At 41.3% G+C, this 13,352-nt stretch overlaps 1 protein-coding gene across 4 annotated transcripts in view; it reads left to right on the top strand.

Moving 5' to 3' along the window:
• MYRFL (myelin regulatory factor like) overlaps positions 1-13,352 on the top strand; it is a 128,220-nt gene that overhangs the window by 80,159 nt on the left and 34,709 nt on the right. For all 4 annotated transcript variants that reach the window (XM_078449688.2, XM_078449685.2, XM_078449686.2 and 1 more), the window contains exons 12-13: positions 4,308-4,416; positions 5,167-5,276. In XM_078449688.2, coding sequence (XP_078305814.1) covers positions 4,308-4,416; positions 5,167-5,276 — 219 coding nt within the window. The remainder of the gene's footprint in view (positions 1-4,307; positions 4,417-5,166; positions 5,277-13,352) is intronic.

Genomic DNA, 13,352 nt, shown 5'->3' on the forward strand with positions numbered 1-13,352 from the left:
TCCCTGCTCTGGCCTTAATCTTTACAGTCTAGTAATGCCAAACTCCACCCTGGTTGGGCAGACATCATTCAGGGAACTTACTCCCTTGGCACTTTACTCATGGTGTTCTTTCAGTCTAGCATCGGGTCTTGTCCTCACCCTTTCTGTCCCTTCTTTCTACCCTGCATCTTTCCCTGACTAACTCCTTTCTTAAATTTATTCGTATGAGGTTTATTTATTAAGTTATTAATTTATTTAAGAAATGTTAGTTGAGTGTCAACTACATGCAAGGAATTGTACTAGAAACTGGTGATTTGGTGGTGAGCAGAAAACCATGGCCATAGATTTGTCCTCATCCTCAGGGGGTATATATCCTATAGGGAAGACAGATAATGAAGGTGACACAACTTTGTCTGGTGATAACCGTGATAAGCACTATGAAGAAAAACAACAGCTCCCATTGGCACACAAGGCAAAGGGACCCTTCCTGGTGTTGGAAATCAAGAAATGCTTCCCTGGTGAAGGGATGTTTAAGTTGGGGGAGAAGGTAGGAGTGGGAAGGAAGAGCTTTCGAGGCTGGGAAATGCCCTGAGCCAAAGGCCTGAAGTGAAAGGAGCAGAACTTATTTGAAGATCAAAATAAGCCAAGATCTCAGTGGGGTTTTGCCATCTCTAGGAAGTCTTTCTTTATGCTCCCCTAGGAATATTTTGGGGTCCTCCTTGGAGCTGCCAAATTCTCGATCCATAATTCCATTTTCATCCTGCATTTCTCACATTTTCATTTATGATGGGTCTGTCTGTCTAGTCCACAGACATTTAGAAAAAAATTTTTTAATGTTTATTTTCAAGAGAGAGAGAGGCAGAGTGGTGTGAGTGGGGTGTGGGGGGGGGGCAGTGCAGAGAGAGGAGGAGACACAGAATCCAAAGCAGGCTCCAGGCTCTGAGCTGTCAGCACAGAGCCTGATACGAGGCTCAAACCTACAAACCGTGAGATCATGACCTGAGCTGAACTCAGCGGCTTAACCGACTGAGCCACCCAGGTGCCCCACAAACATTTTTTTAAAAATTTCATTTAATAGTTCTAAATTTTAGGAAACTTGGAATGTGTAATCCCAGAGAAACAGTATGCTACAAAGTCAAGACAATTAGAAAACTTATTTATTCGTTTTCATTTTGTTTTAAAGTTTTTCTTAATTTTTATTTTGCTTATTTATATTTTATTTGAATATAATTAACACACAATGTTACATTAGTTTCAAGTGTACAGCACAGTGATTCAACAATTCTGTGTGTTATGCTATTATCATCACAAGTATAGTTGCCATAAATGGCTATTACAACCCCAGTGACTATATTCCCTGTGCTGTACCTTTTATTCCCATGACTTTTCCATTCCATAACTGGAAGCCTGTATCTTTTTTAAAAAACTTTTTTTAGCATTTATTCATTTTTGAGAGATAGAGTTTGAGTGGGGGGGAGGGTCAGAGAGACAGAATGAGCCACAGAATCCAAAGCAGTCTCCAGGCTCTGAGCTGTCAGCACAGAGCCTGACCCGGGGCTCGAACTCACAGACCGTGAGATCATGACCTGAGCCAAAGTCAGATGCTTAGCCCACTGAGCCACCCAGGCGCCCCTGGAAGCCTGTATCTTCCACTTTCCTTCACCCATTTTGCCTATCCCCACCGTCCCTCTGGCAACCATCAGTTTGTTCTCTATACCTGCTTTTTGCTTGTTTATTCATTTGTTTTGTTTTTAATTGTGTTTGTGTTTAATTCCACATGTAAGTAAAACCATATGGTATTTGTCTTTGTCTGACTTATTTCACTTAGTATAATACCCTTGAAGTCCATCCATGTTGTCTCAAATAGGAAGACCTCACAATGTTTTAATGGCTGAGTAATAGTCCATTGTATGAATATACTACATCTTCTTTACCCATTCATCTAAGATTGGACAGTTGGGTTGCTTCCATATCTTGGCTATTGTGAATAATGCTACAGCAAACACAGGGTGCATATATCTTTTTGAATGAATGTTTTCACTTTCTTTGGGTACTCCTCAGTGGAATTACTGGATCATATGGTATTTCTACTGTTAACTTTTTGAGGAACTTCCATACTGTTTTCCACAATGGCGGTACCATTTTAATTCCTACCAACAGTGCACAATGGCTGTACCAATTTACATTCCCAACAACACTGTACCAATTTACATTCCCACCAATAGTACATTTTTCTCCACATTTTGGCCAACACTTGCTATTTCTTGTCTTTTTGATTCTAGCCATTCTGGCAGGTATAAGGTGATATCTTACTGTGGTTTTGCTTTGCATTTCCATGATGATTAGTGGCACTGAGCATCTTTTCCTGTGTCTGTTGCCTCTCTGGATGTCTTCTTTGGAAAAATGTGTATTCAGGTTGACTGCCCATTTTTAATCAGATTATTTGCTTTTTGTATAACTTCTTTATATATTTTGGATATTAATCCCTTATCAAATATATCATTTGCAAATATCTTCTTCCATTTAGTAGGTTGCCTTTTTGTTTTGTTGATGGTTTCCTTCACTGTGCAAACGCTTTTTATTTTGATGTAATCCCAATAGTTTATTTTTGCTTTTGTTTCCCTTGCCTTAGGAGACATAAAATGTTGCTGTGGCTGATGTCAGGGAAATTACCTGTGTTCTCTTCTACGAGTTTTATGGTTTCAGGTTGCACAATTAGTTGACCACAAACTGTTAAAAGCAATCACTTTTTAAAGTCCCAGCACTTAGTGTAGTGTGTGGTAAGTTGAAGGTGACTGTTAAATGTTAGTTGAATAATACAGTGAATAAATGAATTGAACCAGGCTTTTGATGACAGCAAGTATCAAAATAACAGTGAGCTCAAAATTATACTTCCCAAGAAGTACCTGAAATAGAGTTTGCACAGTTAACCAGGTAAGTGTCAAGCCACAATTTTTCACAATCAGCCGAACTAGTGAAGGACAGGGAACTTTTAATGATATCGGAGGAGCTTTCCAACTCACCCAACAGAGTGGGTCAAGGGAGGAGTTGAAGGCCATTTCAGGGTTTTCATAAAACAAGAACAACAAAGCAATTTTGGTTACTCTAATACATGGATGAATGTCAAGGCAGTATAATTTTAATTGCCAAGAGACCACTGGTTTTGTAATCATTATATCCTAAAAGAAAATTATAGCCTAAGAGAAAATCCTAAAAGAAAAAGGGTGGGGTGCCTAGGTGGCTCAGTCGGTTAAGCCTCTGACTTCGGCTCATGTCATGATCTCACTCTTTGTGAGTTTGAGCCCTGGGTCAGGCTCCGTACTGATAGCTTGGAGACTGGAACCTGCTTCAGATTCTGTGTCTCCCTCTCTCTGTTCCTCCCCCACTCGCACTCCGTCTCTCTCTCAAAAATAAATGAAGATTTAAAAAAATTTAAAAAAAAGAAAAGAAAAAGAGCTACCAGCATTTTACTTATAGAATAAGGTCATTATAAAAATTGATTCTGCTATTACCATGAATACATTAAAAAAAAACTCAAAAGGAAATCCTTTGAATGAAACATATTTAGCTTTAGGAAAAATTCACTCTATTGTGTATTACTATCATTTTGCTGGGACCCAGTGACATTATTTTGAGGAATTGGCAGTGGAAGTTGGGAATACCTTCAATAACCTGTAAAAGAAGTGAGCTCAGAGAAGCACACCATCACTGACCAGAGTGGTTTGGGGGAGAAGCCGTCTGTAGGAGAGGAAAGTCTGGATCTTGGAAGGTCCAGCAGGTGAACAATACAGCCTTGCAACCTGCCACTTGAGGAAATTTTCTCCAGTGAAATGTCCAAAAGCAAATCAATGGTATAGTAGTTATATCCATTCCTCAAAGGTTGTTACTTGAACTAAGCATTTTCAGTTTGTAAATACAAGGTTGGCCTATATTTATTTGGTGTTTATACTGTATGTCCATTTGGAAATGATCCCTTGCAATCTTGAGTGGAGATTTTTTCTCTCTAACGTGATCAGTCTCCATTCTCAGAAGGAGAGTTCACCCCTCAAAGGAGAGAAAAAAGGCAAGAGTAGTGAATGGGGGAGCTTTCACCCTGTAATTTAGACATAAAAACTCTGTCTCAGTTTGTCAGTGGATGGAAGTCATTGATATGGACCTTGAAGCTTTGGTTTCTCTGAGGAGAAAAACATAAACTTTCCTTAAAATAGTTCGGACAAGAGGAAAGAACCCTGCTGTCAACATTCCTAATTTCTCTGGGTCTCTTTGGGCATTGATTTGAATGGGAAATATCTAAATGGGTGAAATCCGCTCTTCTTTAATTAAATCAGGTTGACACAAATGAGCAGCTGAGACGAATAGCCCAAATGAGGATTGTTGAATACGACTACAAACCAGAGTTCGCATCTTCAATGGGAATAAACACTGCCCATCAAACAGGTATGCACACAAATTCCCTTTTTAATTTTGTGTTGTCAACTCTTAAAAGTTCAATTCCCTCTTTATGTGGAGATTGTGTGCTATGGCATTGATTTCCTCTGTGAAATCCATAATCACTAGAACAGGAAAGGTGAGAGAAATTTCTGTGTCATCTTGACTCAACACCCCCATCCTTACTCCTACACTCCAAGGTACTGGCAGAATATTTTGAATACATTGTTTCTTTTCACTGGAATCATCTTGCTCAGAGCTTGGGGGCGCAGATCACAGCTCCAGCTGTAAAAGGCAGACCCGGGAGAGGGAGAGGTGTGGAATAGGTCAGTCTAGGTCAGAGAAGGGGCAGAGTGGTGTTTGTACTCCTATCCAGGAATCCTAGAGAAAGAGGGACCATTTAGGTGGCAAATCCTCCTGCAAGAAAAGAAAGGAAATCAAGCTAACGCCCCACCCTTACTTCTATATACAGGGATTTGAAGGTATTTACTCCCTCCTTCCAAAATCCGGCCCAGAGTCTCAAGGAAAAGTCAAGAAAATGACACCCCTGCTTTTAATCCTATGGTGGTTATGGGCTCAAAATTCCTTCTTTGCTTCAAATGTATCATAGATCAAAGCGAAAGCTGTGAGGGGATAAGCATGTATTTGCAAAGATGTCCTGGCGGGGGCTGTCAGCCTTCCATTTTGATGTAGGCTAGGGAGGATGTTCTCCAGAAAGGTCTTTTCCTGACTAAACCTGTTGGGAGTGTTTGTGTCTAGGAATGATCGCCCAGGAGGTACGAGAGATCCTGCCCAGAGCTGTAAAAGAGGTCGGTAATGTCACCTGTGAAAATGGGGAGACACTGGAGAACTTCCTCATGGTCGATAAGGTAACCACTGAGTAGATCTGCCATTGGAGCTATGACCCCATGGTGAACCCCTTTCTGTGGTACCACATGCACTGAAACTTCCAACCAGGAAACAAGACAGTAAAAAGAAAGCTTCACTCAGCTATGGAGTAATTGGTATCAGTTATGCTAAGCTGTTCAGAGGTACCAAAAAGAAGCCCCGTAAGGCAAAAAAGAAAAAGGAATATGTAACAGTGACAGTAGAGTGGAGCAGGTCTTAACTGTCGGAGAAAAACTGGCCTGGGGAAAGTCCACTTAACAGGAGCACAACTAAAATGTGACCCAATGTCATGTGAAATAGTGACAGCAAGATTTAATCAGCCTTGTCTTAGAAAATGGAACTCAAACTTGAGGAAGTGTAATTTATCTCATCTAATATACTTTAGGTTATCATTAGGATCAAATAATTAAATTCTTAGCCTGATTAAAGGCTGAATGGAGTGTTGATTTTTCTTTTCAAGCATAGTTTTTCAACAAAGTTGTGTGTTCCATTTTCATAACACATAAAGTGGGTCAGTCTTAAAAAGATATTCATGAGCCTCATCGTTTTTTCCCAAGGGCCCATCTGAATTCTTTGATATTCAAATGATTCTCTTTTGAAGGAATGTCCCCATCTTGTAGATGAGCTCCCCTTCTCTTGGTAAGGGGTCTAAGGCTGTCATTCCCTTGCTTGCCATTTCTCTGTGTGTGTGTGTGTGTGTGTGTGTGTGTGTGTGTGTGTGTGACTTGAGTGGTTCTCCAAACTCAGGTTTATGAATTCTGTGAAATCCTGCATTTTTTGCAAGGTTGGCAAATTCACCCTGCTGCTGACATGCTGTACATTGCACTGTTATATTTGATGCTGGAGGGAAAACTGATTGACATGGGGATGTTATAGTTGTAGGGAGAGATGTCTGAGTTGAGACTAATTTGTAATCTGTCAGTTCACGGGGGCAGTGCTTCTCAAACTTCAAAGTGTACGTGAATCAGTGAAGGAACTTACAAAAATACGGACTCTGATTCAGCAATAATGGGGTGAGACCCAAGATCCTACCTCTCTAACCAGCCTCTAGGTGATGCCAATTTTTCCACCCTCTCTGGTCAGCAAGCCACACTTGGAGTAGCAAGGTGGATAGGTGCCTTTCCATGCTGGGTCCTTCCTCGGTCTTCTCCCTACAAGTGCTTGGACAACAAATACTTAGATAATGGGCTTGGATGGCCTGCTCTGCCCCAAGACTGCAAGGACAGAGGGGCAGAGGTCAAGTTACTTACTCCTGCTTCCCAGACCCATCTCGAATAGAAGCAGCTCTTGGTCATGCCCTCAGACCTGGGCTACCCTTGAGAGGTTTATCATGAGAAATCTATTTTTAATAATAAAGTACTGAAGTTTCCCAATTATTTACTTAAAATATAAGATAAGGGTGGGGTACCTGGGTGGCTCAGTTGGTTAAGCGTTCAACTTTGGCTCAGGTCATGATCTCGCGGTTCATGGCTCTGCGTTGAGCTCTGTGCTGACAGCTTGAAGCCTGGAGCCTGCTTCGCATTCTGTCTCTCTCTCTCTTTCTTTGTCCCTCCCCTGCTTGCACTCTGTCTCTTTATCTCTCAAAAATAAATAGTAATATATATATGTATATATGTATATATATATATGTATATATATATACACACACACATATCATATATCATATATCATACCTATATGATAAGGGATGTTCTGAGGTATTCATGTAATAAGGTCATCCTCACTGTCTTGCATTTCCAGAAGCTTCCTGGGTGAGAGAAAAGTATGTAGGCACAGCCATCAAGCTCAGGGTGCAGCCTTGGGAATGTGTCATTAGGCTACCAAGGTAGGGCTCTTGGGGTTACTCATTTGGTAGCAGCCATATCTCTTTTGGCTGTGGTCCTTTGCTGGAATACCCAGGGAAGAGATTTCTGTGTTTTCTGTGTAGGTAACATCCGTCCAGGACCTTATGATTGTCACTCTTCAGGAAAATCATTAGTTCTCCCCTGGCCCCGTGTCTTCCCATTCCCAGTTGAGTTGAATGAGGATAGTCAGGATTATTAGCAACAGCAGTTCCGAGGGCTACCCACTCCCTCAGTCCCCCAGAGAGGCTACAACCCAAATTCATTCCTAAGAAGGCAAGCCTAGAGCCCTGAGAAAGTAAGCGTTGGTATTCCTATTGCAGGCAGCCAGGCTCATTTGTCATTTGAGAAGCAATCCATGCCAAGGCAGCATTCAGTTTATAAGTAAATCAAACTGACAGGAGTCCAGAATGGACAGGTTGTGATTCTCTGAGTAATAGGATCTTGTAGTGATTCAATCTATGAGGACATCACCAAGACCGCCCTCGTTTACAGAATCTGTAACACTAAGAGCAGGTGAACACCTCCATGCTCTGAAGCCTGGTCTTCCACCTTGGTTCACTTCTGAGGATAGATTTCAATTGCTGGTTTAATCCTCAACACTGTGAAATATCCCTCCACTACATTATAAATACTTCACAGAATATCTCCTTTATTCTTTCTTATTAAGAACATGGGTAATGTGACTCCTACTGCCCCATGCTGTTTGTTAATTGTACAATAGACAAGATATACAGGGAGCCTCTTGGTTTCCTGGCCTCCTACCCATTTGTGTGGGTGCCATGTTGGCCTTGGTTGCCATATCCAGGACTGCTTGTTTTAAGGAACTTCTTTAGGACTTCCTGGGCTTCGTGTACCATAGTAATAGGTCAGGTTCAGTTACAGTTTCTCCCTCTACACTCTACTTCTCTTCCACTGAATGTCCCATTTTTATTTTTTTATTTTAATTTATTTATTCTTAAATGTTTGTTTTGAGAACAAGCATGAGTGGGGGAAGGCCAGAGGCAGAGGGAGAGAGAAAATCCCAAGCAGGCTCTGGGCTGACAGTGCAGAGCCTGACATGGGTCTCAATCCCACAAACCATGAGATCATGACCTGAGCCAAAATCAAGAGTTGAACGCTTAATCGACAGGTCCACTTAGGCGCCCCTGAATGTCCCTTTTTAATAAAGAAATTTTTGTTGAAGCTGAAGTGCAAACTAGAAGTGCACATGAAAATGTTGAAATGTTGCTCTCCGTGACTGCGCTATATTTTCCATATGCACATTTTGCAACGTTATGCCCAAGTAAGAAACAGAAACGGCTGGATCTTTACAGACTGCCCATGTAACCAACCAGAGCTGGAGATTAGTGCTGTCGGTCAAAGTTGGTATAAGTCTCAGCACAGATGACTGTGCACGATGAACTTCTCTTACCTGGGATAATTTGCTTCTTCTTACAAAATCCTCATGGTTCGTGTACCCCAGTGAAAGCTCAGTGATGGGAGGGGGCTGGTCCTGAGAGCCAGGAGCCATGGCAGGTGACCACCGCAGTCTAACCCTGCATTAGACCATGAGGGCTTCGCTGTTTGGCTTACTCATCTGTCTCTTCGCTTGGCAACTTTATTGATTTCTGTGATTATTTAGGACCAGATGGCTACATTTCTTGAACAGTATTATTAGGTGTGTTTGGTGTAAGAAAAATGTGCTCAATAAATGTAAGAGTGGCCTGAAGTGAATTTACAACTAAGCTTCTATAAAGATGAGGTTCACTCTGCGAATAACTAGGCCTTGAGTAATGTGTGTGTGTGTGTGTGCGTGTGTGTGTGTGTGTGTATGTTACAATAGCATGATATAAGCCACCCTACTATGCCTTAATATGTAGTTACTTTTCATTGGTTCTCTTTTCCTTCAACTGTAATGTGGCAGGAACTGTCTGTTTGAGTCTTGCAAAGCTCAGTAAGACAGGGTTCCTATCTTCAAGCAGCTAAGCAGGGTGTCTAAGCGGGGTGATGAGATAGGACGTAAGAATAGAACTCTGAATCACAGTGTGACAAGTACTGTGGGATGCGCAGTGCTCCTGTCTGTGGACACTAGGCAGGGGTTCACAGATGAGAAGGAAGCGGGGGACTGAGAGGCAAGTGACAGAAGACAGTGGTGGACCTTGGGGTCCAAAGGTGTGACTGAGGGTGGAGCATCACAGATGGCCTTTCAAAGTTTCCTTTTTCTCATGCACAGTATTTGATTAGACACCAAGTGCTGCTGTTCTAACTTTGGTGACATCTCTTGTCTATTATCATCCCTCTTTATTCTCTTTATGTTTCTCACTTTTCTCCCTAAAACAAAAACAAAACTAAACACCTCTAATCATACGGTCTTCCTTTCCCACTTTGGCTCTTCACTGGTTTATTGCTAACCCTCCACAATCTGGATGGAATCTTCTGTTTCTAACTCATTTCCTAACACTCACACCCACTCCCCCCAACCCCAAAACACCTTCATAATACCATGTCTCTGCACACATGGGCACATCTGGTTTGCCTATCCGCTCCCCTACAACCTTCATTTTCTGTTCTCATGCTCACCAAAGTTTGTTGCTGCCTCAGAGCTGTTCTGTTGAGTGTTCTCTGCCCTTAAGACTCTTCCTTTAGATGATCTCATCATTTAGATCTCACTGCCAAGACCTTCCCTGACCACCTCATCTAAAATAGTCTCCACATCACTTGGTTTCACTGTTTTGTAAGATTCAGGACCACTGAGAGGATACGTAGTACCTTTGCTGTAATTAGAAAAAGGTGCCTCCTCTGGGCCAGTGCAGACCCCATCCAGCCCCTCAGCTGGGCTTCTGTGAAGGGGGCACATTGCAAACTTCTTCATGACAGCCTGGAGACTTCTGCCCCTAGCTGGAATTATCTTATTTGCCTATTTATTCTTTGCCAGTCTCCCTGGTTAATTGTGTGACTCCAAACATCTTCTATATTTTTCAAAGCTATATCTCCTATACTTTATTTGTGGATTCAAGCCCAGGGCTTAGAGTACTGTAAGAATTCAACAAATACTGGTTGAATGACCTAATGAATTCTGTGATGCCTTGATTGATCCTGTCTCTACATTGGCTTAGGCTTCTGAATGTAACATCTTCTAGAGTATTTATCATATTGTGTTGTCATTCTGTTTCTATTCCATATCTCTTCCACTAGACTGTGAGCTTCTCGGGGTCAGAGAATGTGCCTTGTCAATCTTGTGCTGTTTAGTACGTATTTGGTATATTGTGGGTTCTCGTAAGAATTTGTTTATGTTAATGGCTGAGTTTCTGAATCTCAAATAAAGAAGAGAAGTAGTTCTATTAATATAAGGAAATCTGATGGGAGAAGTGGTTTTCTAGTGGAAAAAATTAGTTCAGTTTTGAGTTTGAGATGTCATCCGAACATTTGGATGAAAATGCCCAGTGGCGAGTAGGAGTGTGGAGACTGAGAGCACAGTAGGGCTTGAGGAGAAGCTGCAGACATGGGTGAAGATGTTAATAAGGGAAAGGTTATGGATGCTGGTCACAGATCAGAAGCCTGTGGCCAAGTCTGGCTTACACTCTTCTTTTCCTCATGGTATTTTAAAATTTTTCAAATTTATTGCATATCTGTAAAAATTAGGAGATCTTAGGGGCACCTGACTGGCTCAGGCAGTTAAGCGTCTGACTCTTGACTTTGGCTCAGGTCGTGATCTCACAGTTTGTGAGTCCCGTGTCCTGCTTAGGATCCTCTCTCTCTCCTTCTGCCCCTCCCCTGCTCGCTCTCTAAATAAATAAATAAATAAATAAATAAATAAATAAATAAATAAATAAATAACTTTCTTTTAAAAATTAGGAGAACTTCACGCAAATTTTGGATTTCTGGCTCCCTTGAAATACCAGATCTGGTGACATGATGCTTAGGAGAAGCTTCCCTACAAGGGCTTCCTGGGCCATCCCACCCCTACTTCCATGCTACTTGCCTGGTCTATAGGCTTTCAGTTCTTACGGAATAAGAAGAAAGTAGACTAAAAGCAGCAGATTTCTTCTAGTTGAGGCCCAGAGAGGAAGGAAAAGACCTGGGAAGGCTGAGAGGGTTGGGCTAATGCAGGAGACTAAGGGGCAAGCACAGTGTCAGAAAGCCAAGTGAGCAGAGAGGATGGATGAGGACATAGGGAGGAAAGAGACGGGATGGGAAGAAAATGAACGTTAACAAAATATTGTTGATTTTGATGACTGAAAAGTCACCGATCGTATACGGCAAGGTGGTTAAGAGCATGGATTTCAGCATCAGGTAAGACTTTGTCCAAAACCTGGCTCAGCAAGTTTGGGGGATTATAAAGTCACTTTCATTACTATACAGACCAAATTACTTTATTCTTTATAGTTCTCAGTAAATACAACTTTAGTATGGCAACTTAAAATTCTACCTTAATCACTTTTTCCCCCATGGAAGCAATTGCTTTTTTTTTTAAACGATTTTTTTAAATATAAGTTTTCTTAAGACCACAACTTTTGGGGTGCCTGTGCGGCTCAGTCTGTCAAGCAGCCAACTCTTGATTTTGGCTCAGATCATGATTTCACAGTTTGGGAGTTCAAACCCTGCATCAGGCTCTGCTCTAACAAGGGGGAGCTTGCTTGGGACTTTTTCTCTCTCTCCTTCTCTCTCTACCCCTCCCTAGCTCAAGCTCACACTGTCTCTCAAAATAAAGAAAGAAACTTAAAAAAAAAAAAAAAAAAGACCACAACTTTTAGGTCTGTAATGTAGGATTAACCTAATAAATGGTTAATTGTTAATAGTTTTTTTCCAGATGCCACTCAGAGATGGCTACCACCTCAGCTGTCTTTGAAATGATTGATGTTTTTTTTGACAGAATGACACATGCTATGTTTTTATCCAGAATAACTGAGTTGTAAAAAAATTCATATTAGTTTGAGTTCATATGGCTGGCCCAGAATCCAAACGTAGGCATTTATTTATTTATTTATTTATTTTTAAATCATTAACGTTTGAGGAGAGTTGACGCGCAACGTCACACTAGTTTTAGGTGTGCAACACAGGGATTCAACAAGTTTACGTACATCATGCTACGCTCACCACAAGTGCAGCTGCCGTCTGTCATCACACAAACTATTACCCTCCCACTGTGTACTGACTGTATTCCCTGTTCTGTGCCTTCTATTCCCCTGACTTCTTCATTTCGTAACTGGAAGCCTGTATCTCCTGCTCCCCTTCCCCCAAAATGGGGGCTTTTAAATGTCCTAGTCAGCAGCTGGTTTAAAAATCTAATCTTTTCTCATCAAGGGAGGTAGCAGAACTCATTTACTGGCAGTGGCGATAAGTTTCCTGTCGGAGGTAAACGTTCTCTGTTGCACTCACATGATCGATTTGACTCCAAGCCTGATGATTGCCTTACAGCTAGTATGTTATTAAAAGCAACCCTGGATATTTTAACAACTGATCATCTGTTTGTAGGCCATCTTGTTTCCTAAGAGCTCCTCACACTGGAAGCAGGGAGAAAAATCCTCTTGTTTCTGGTAGTAAACATTCAAAAAAAAATTTTTTTTAAATGTTGACTCATATTTGAGACACAGAAAGAAACAGAGCGCAAGCGGGGATAGAGCAGAGAGAGAGGGAGGCACAGAATCTTGAAGCAGGCTCCAGGCTCTGAGCTGTCAGCACAGAGCCCCATGTGGGGCTCGAACTCATGAACAGGGAAATCATGACCTGGGCCAAAGTTTGACGCTTAACTGACTGAGCCACCCAGGCTCCCCTCTGGTAGTAACAGTTTAAAGAGAAACATGACATTTATTGTTTTCTTGGGAAATTTGGTTTTGTAGGAAAATTTCTTTTTGTAGTTATGTCTTCTTTTAAAAAGTTACTGCTCATTTTTTTCATGTGTCAAAAGTTCAGAAGTAACAGAAGTAAAACCAATGGATCACCAAAATAGTGATTAGGAAAAGTTTATTATGCACACACAAAAAAGATGGTTTGCAAACTGGGAGCACTGAAACCAAAACATGGAATAAGGATCCAGGGTGTATTATTATGAAACAGCTTATATAGAGAGAAGGCAGTGACTGTTTATTTTTCACTCTGATTGGTTATAATATTAGAATTTTCTTAAATCATAGGAAATTGGTCAACCTTGGGAAACAGTTCATGTTTTGCTGCTGATTTCCAGAGGCACAAGCAAGAGATGACCTATGTCAAGTTGGTTGTGCAAAATAAGTT

The sequence above is a fragment of the Panthera onca genome, chromosome B4 (assembly GCF_046562875.1).
Source record: "Panthera onca isolate mPanOnc1 chromosome B4, mPanOnc1 haplotype 2, whole genome shotgun sequence".
Taxonomy (NCBI): domain Eukaryota; kingdom Metazoa; phylum Chordata; class Mammalia; order Carnivora; family Felidae; genus Panthera; species Panthera onca.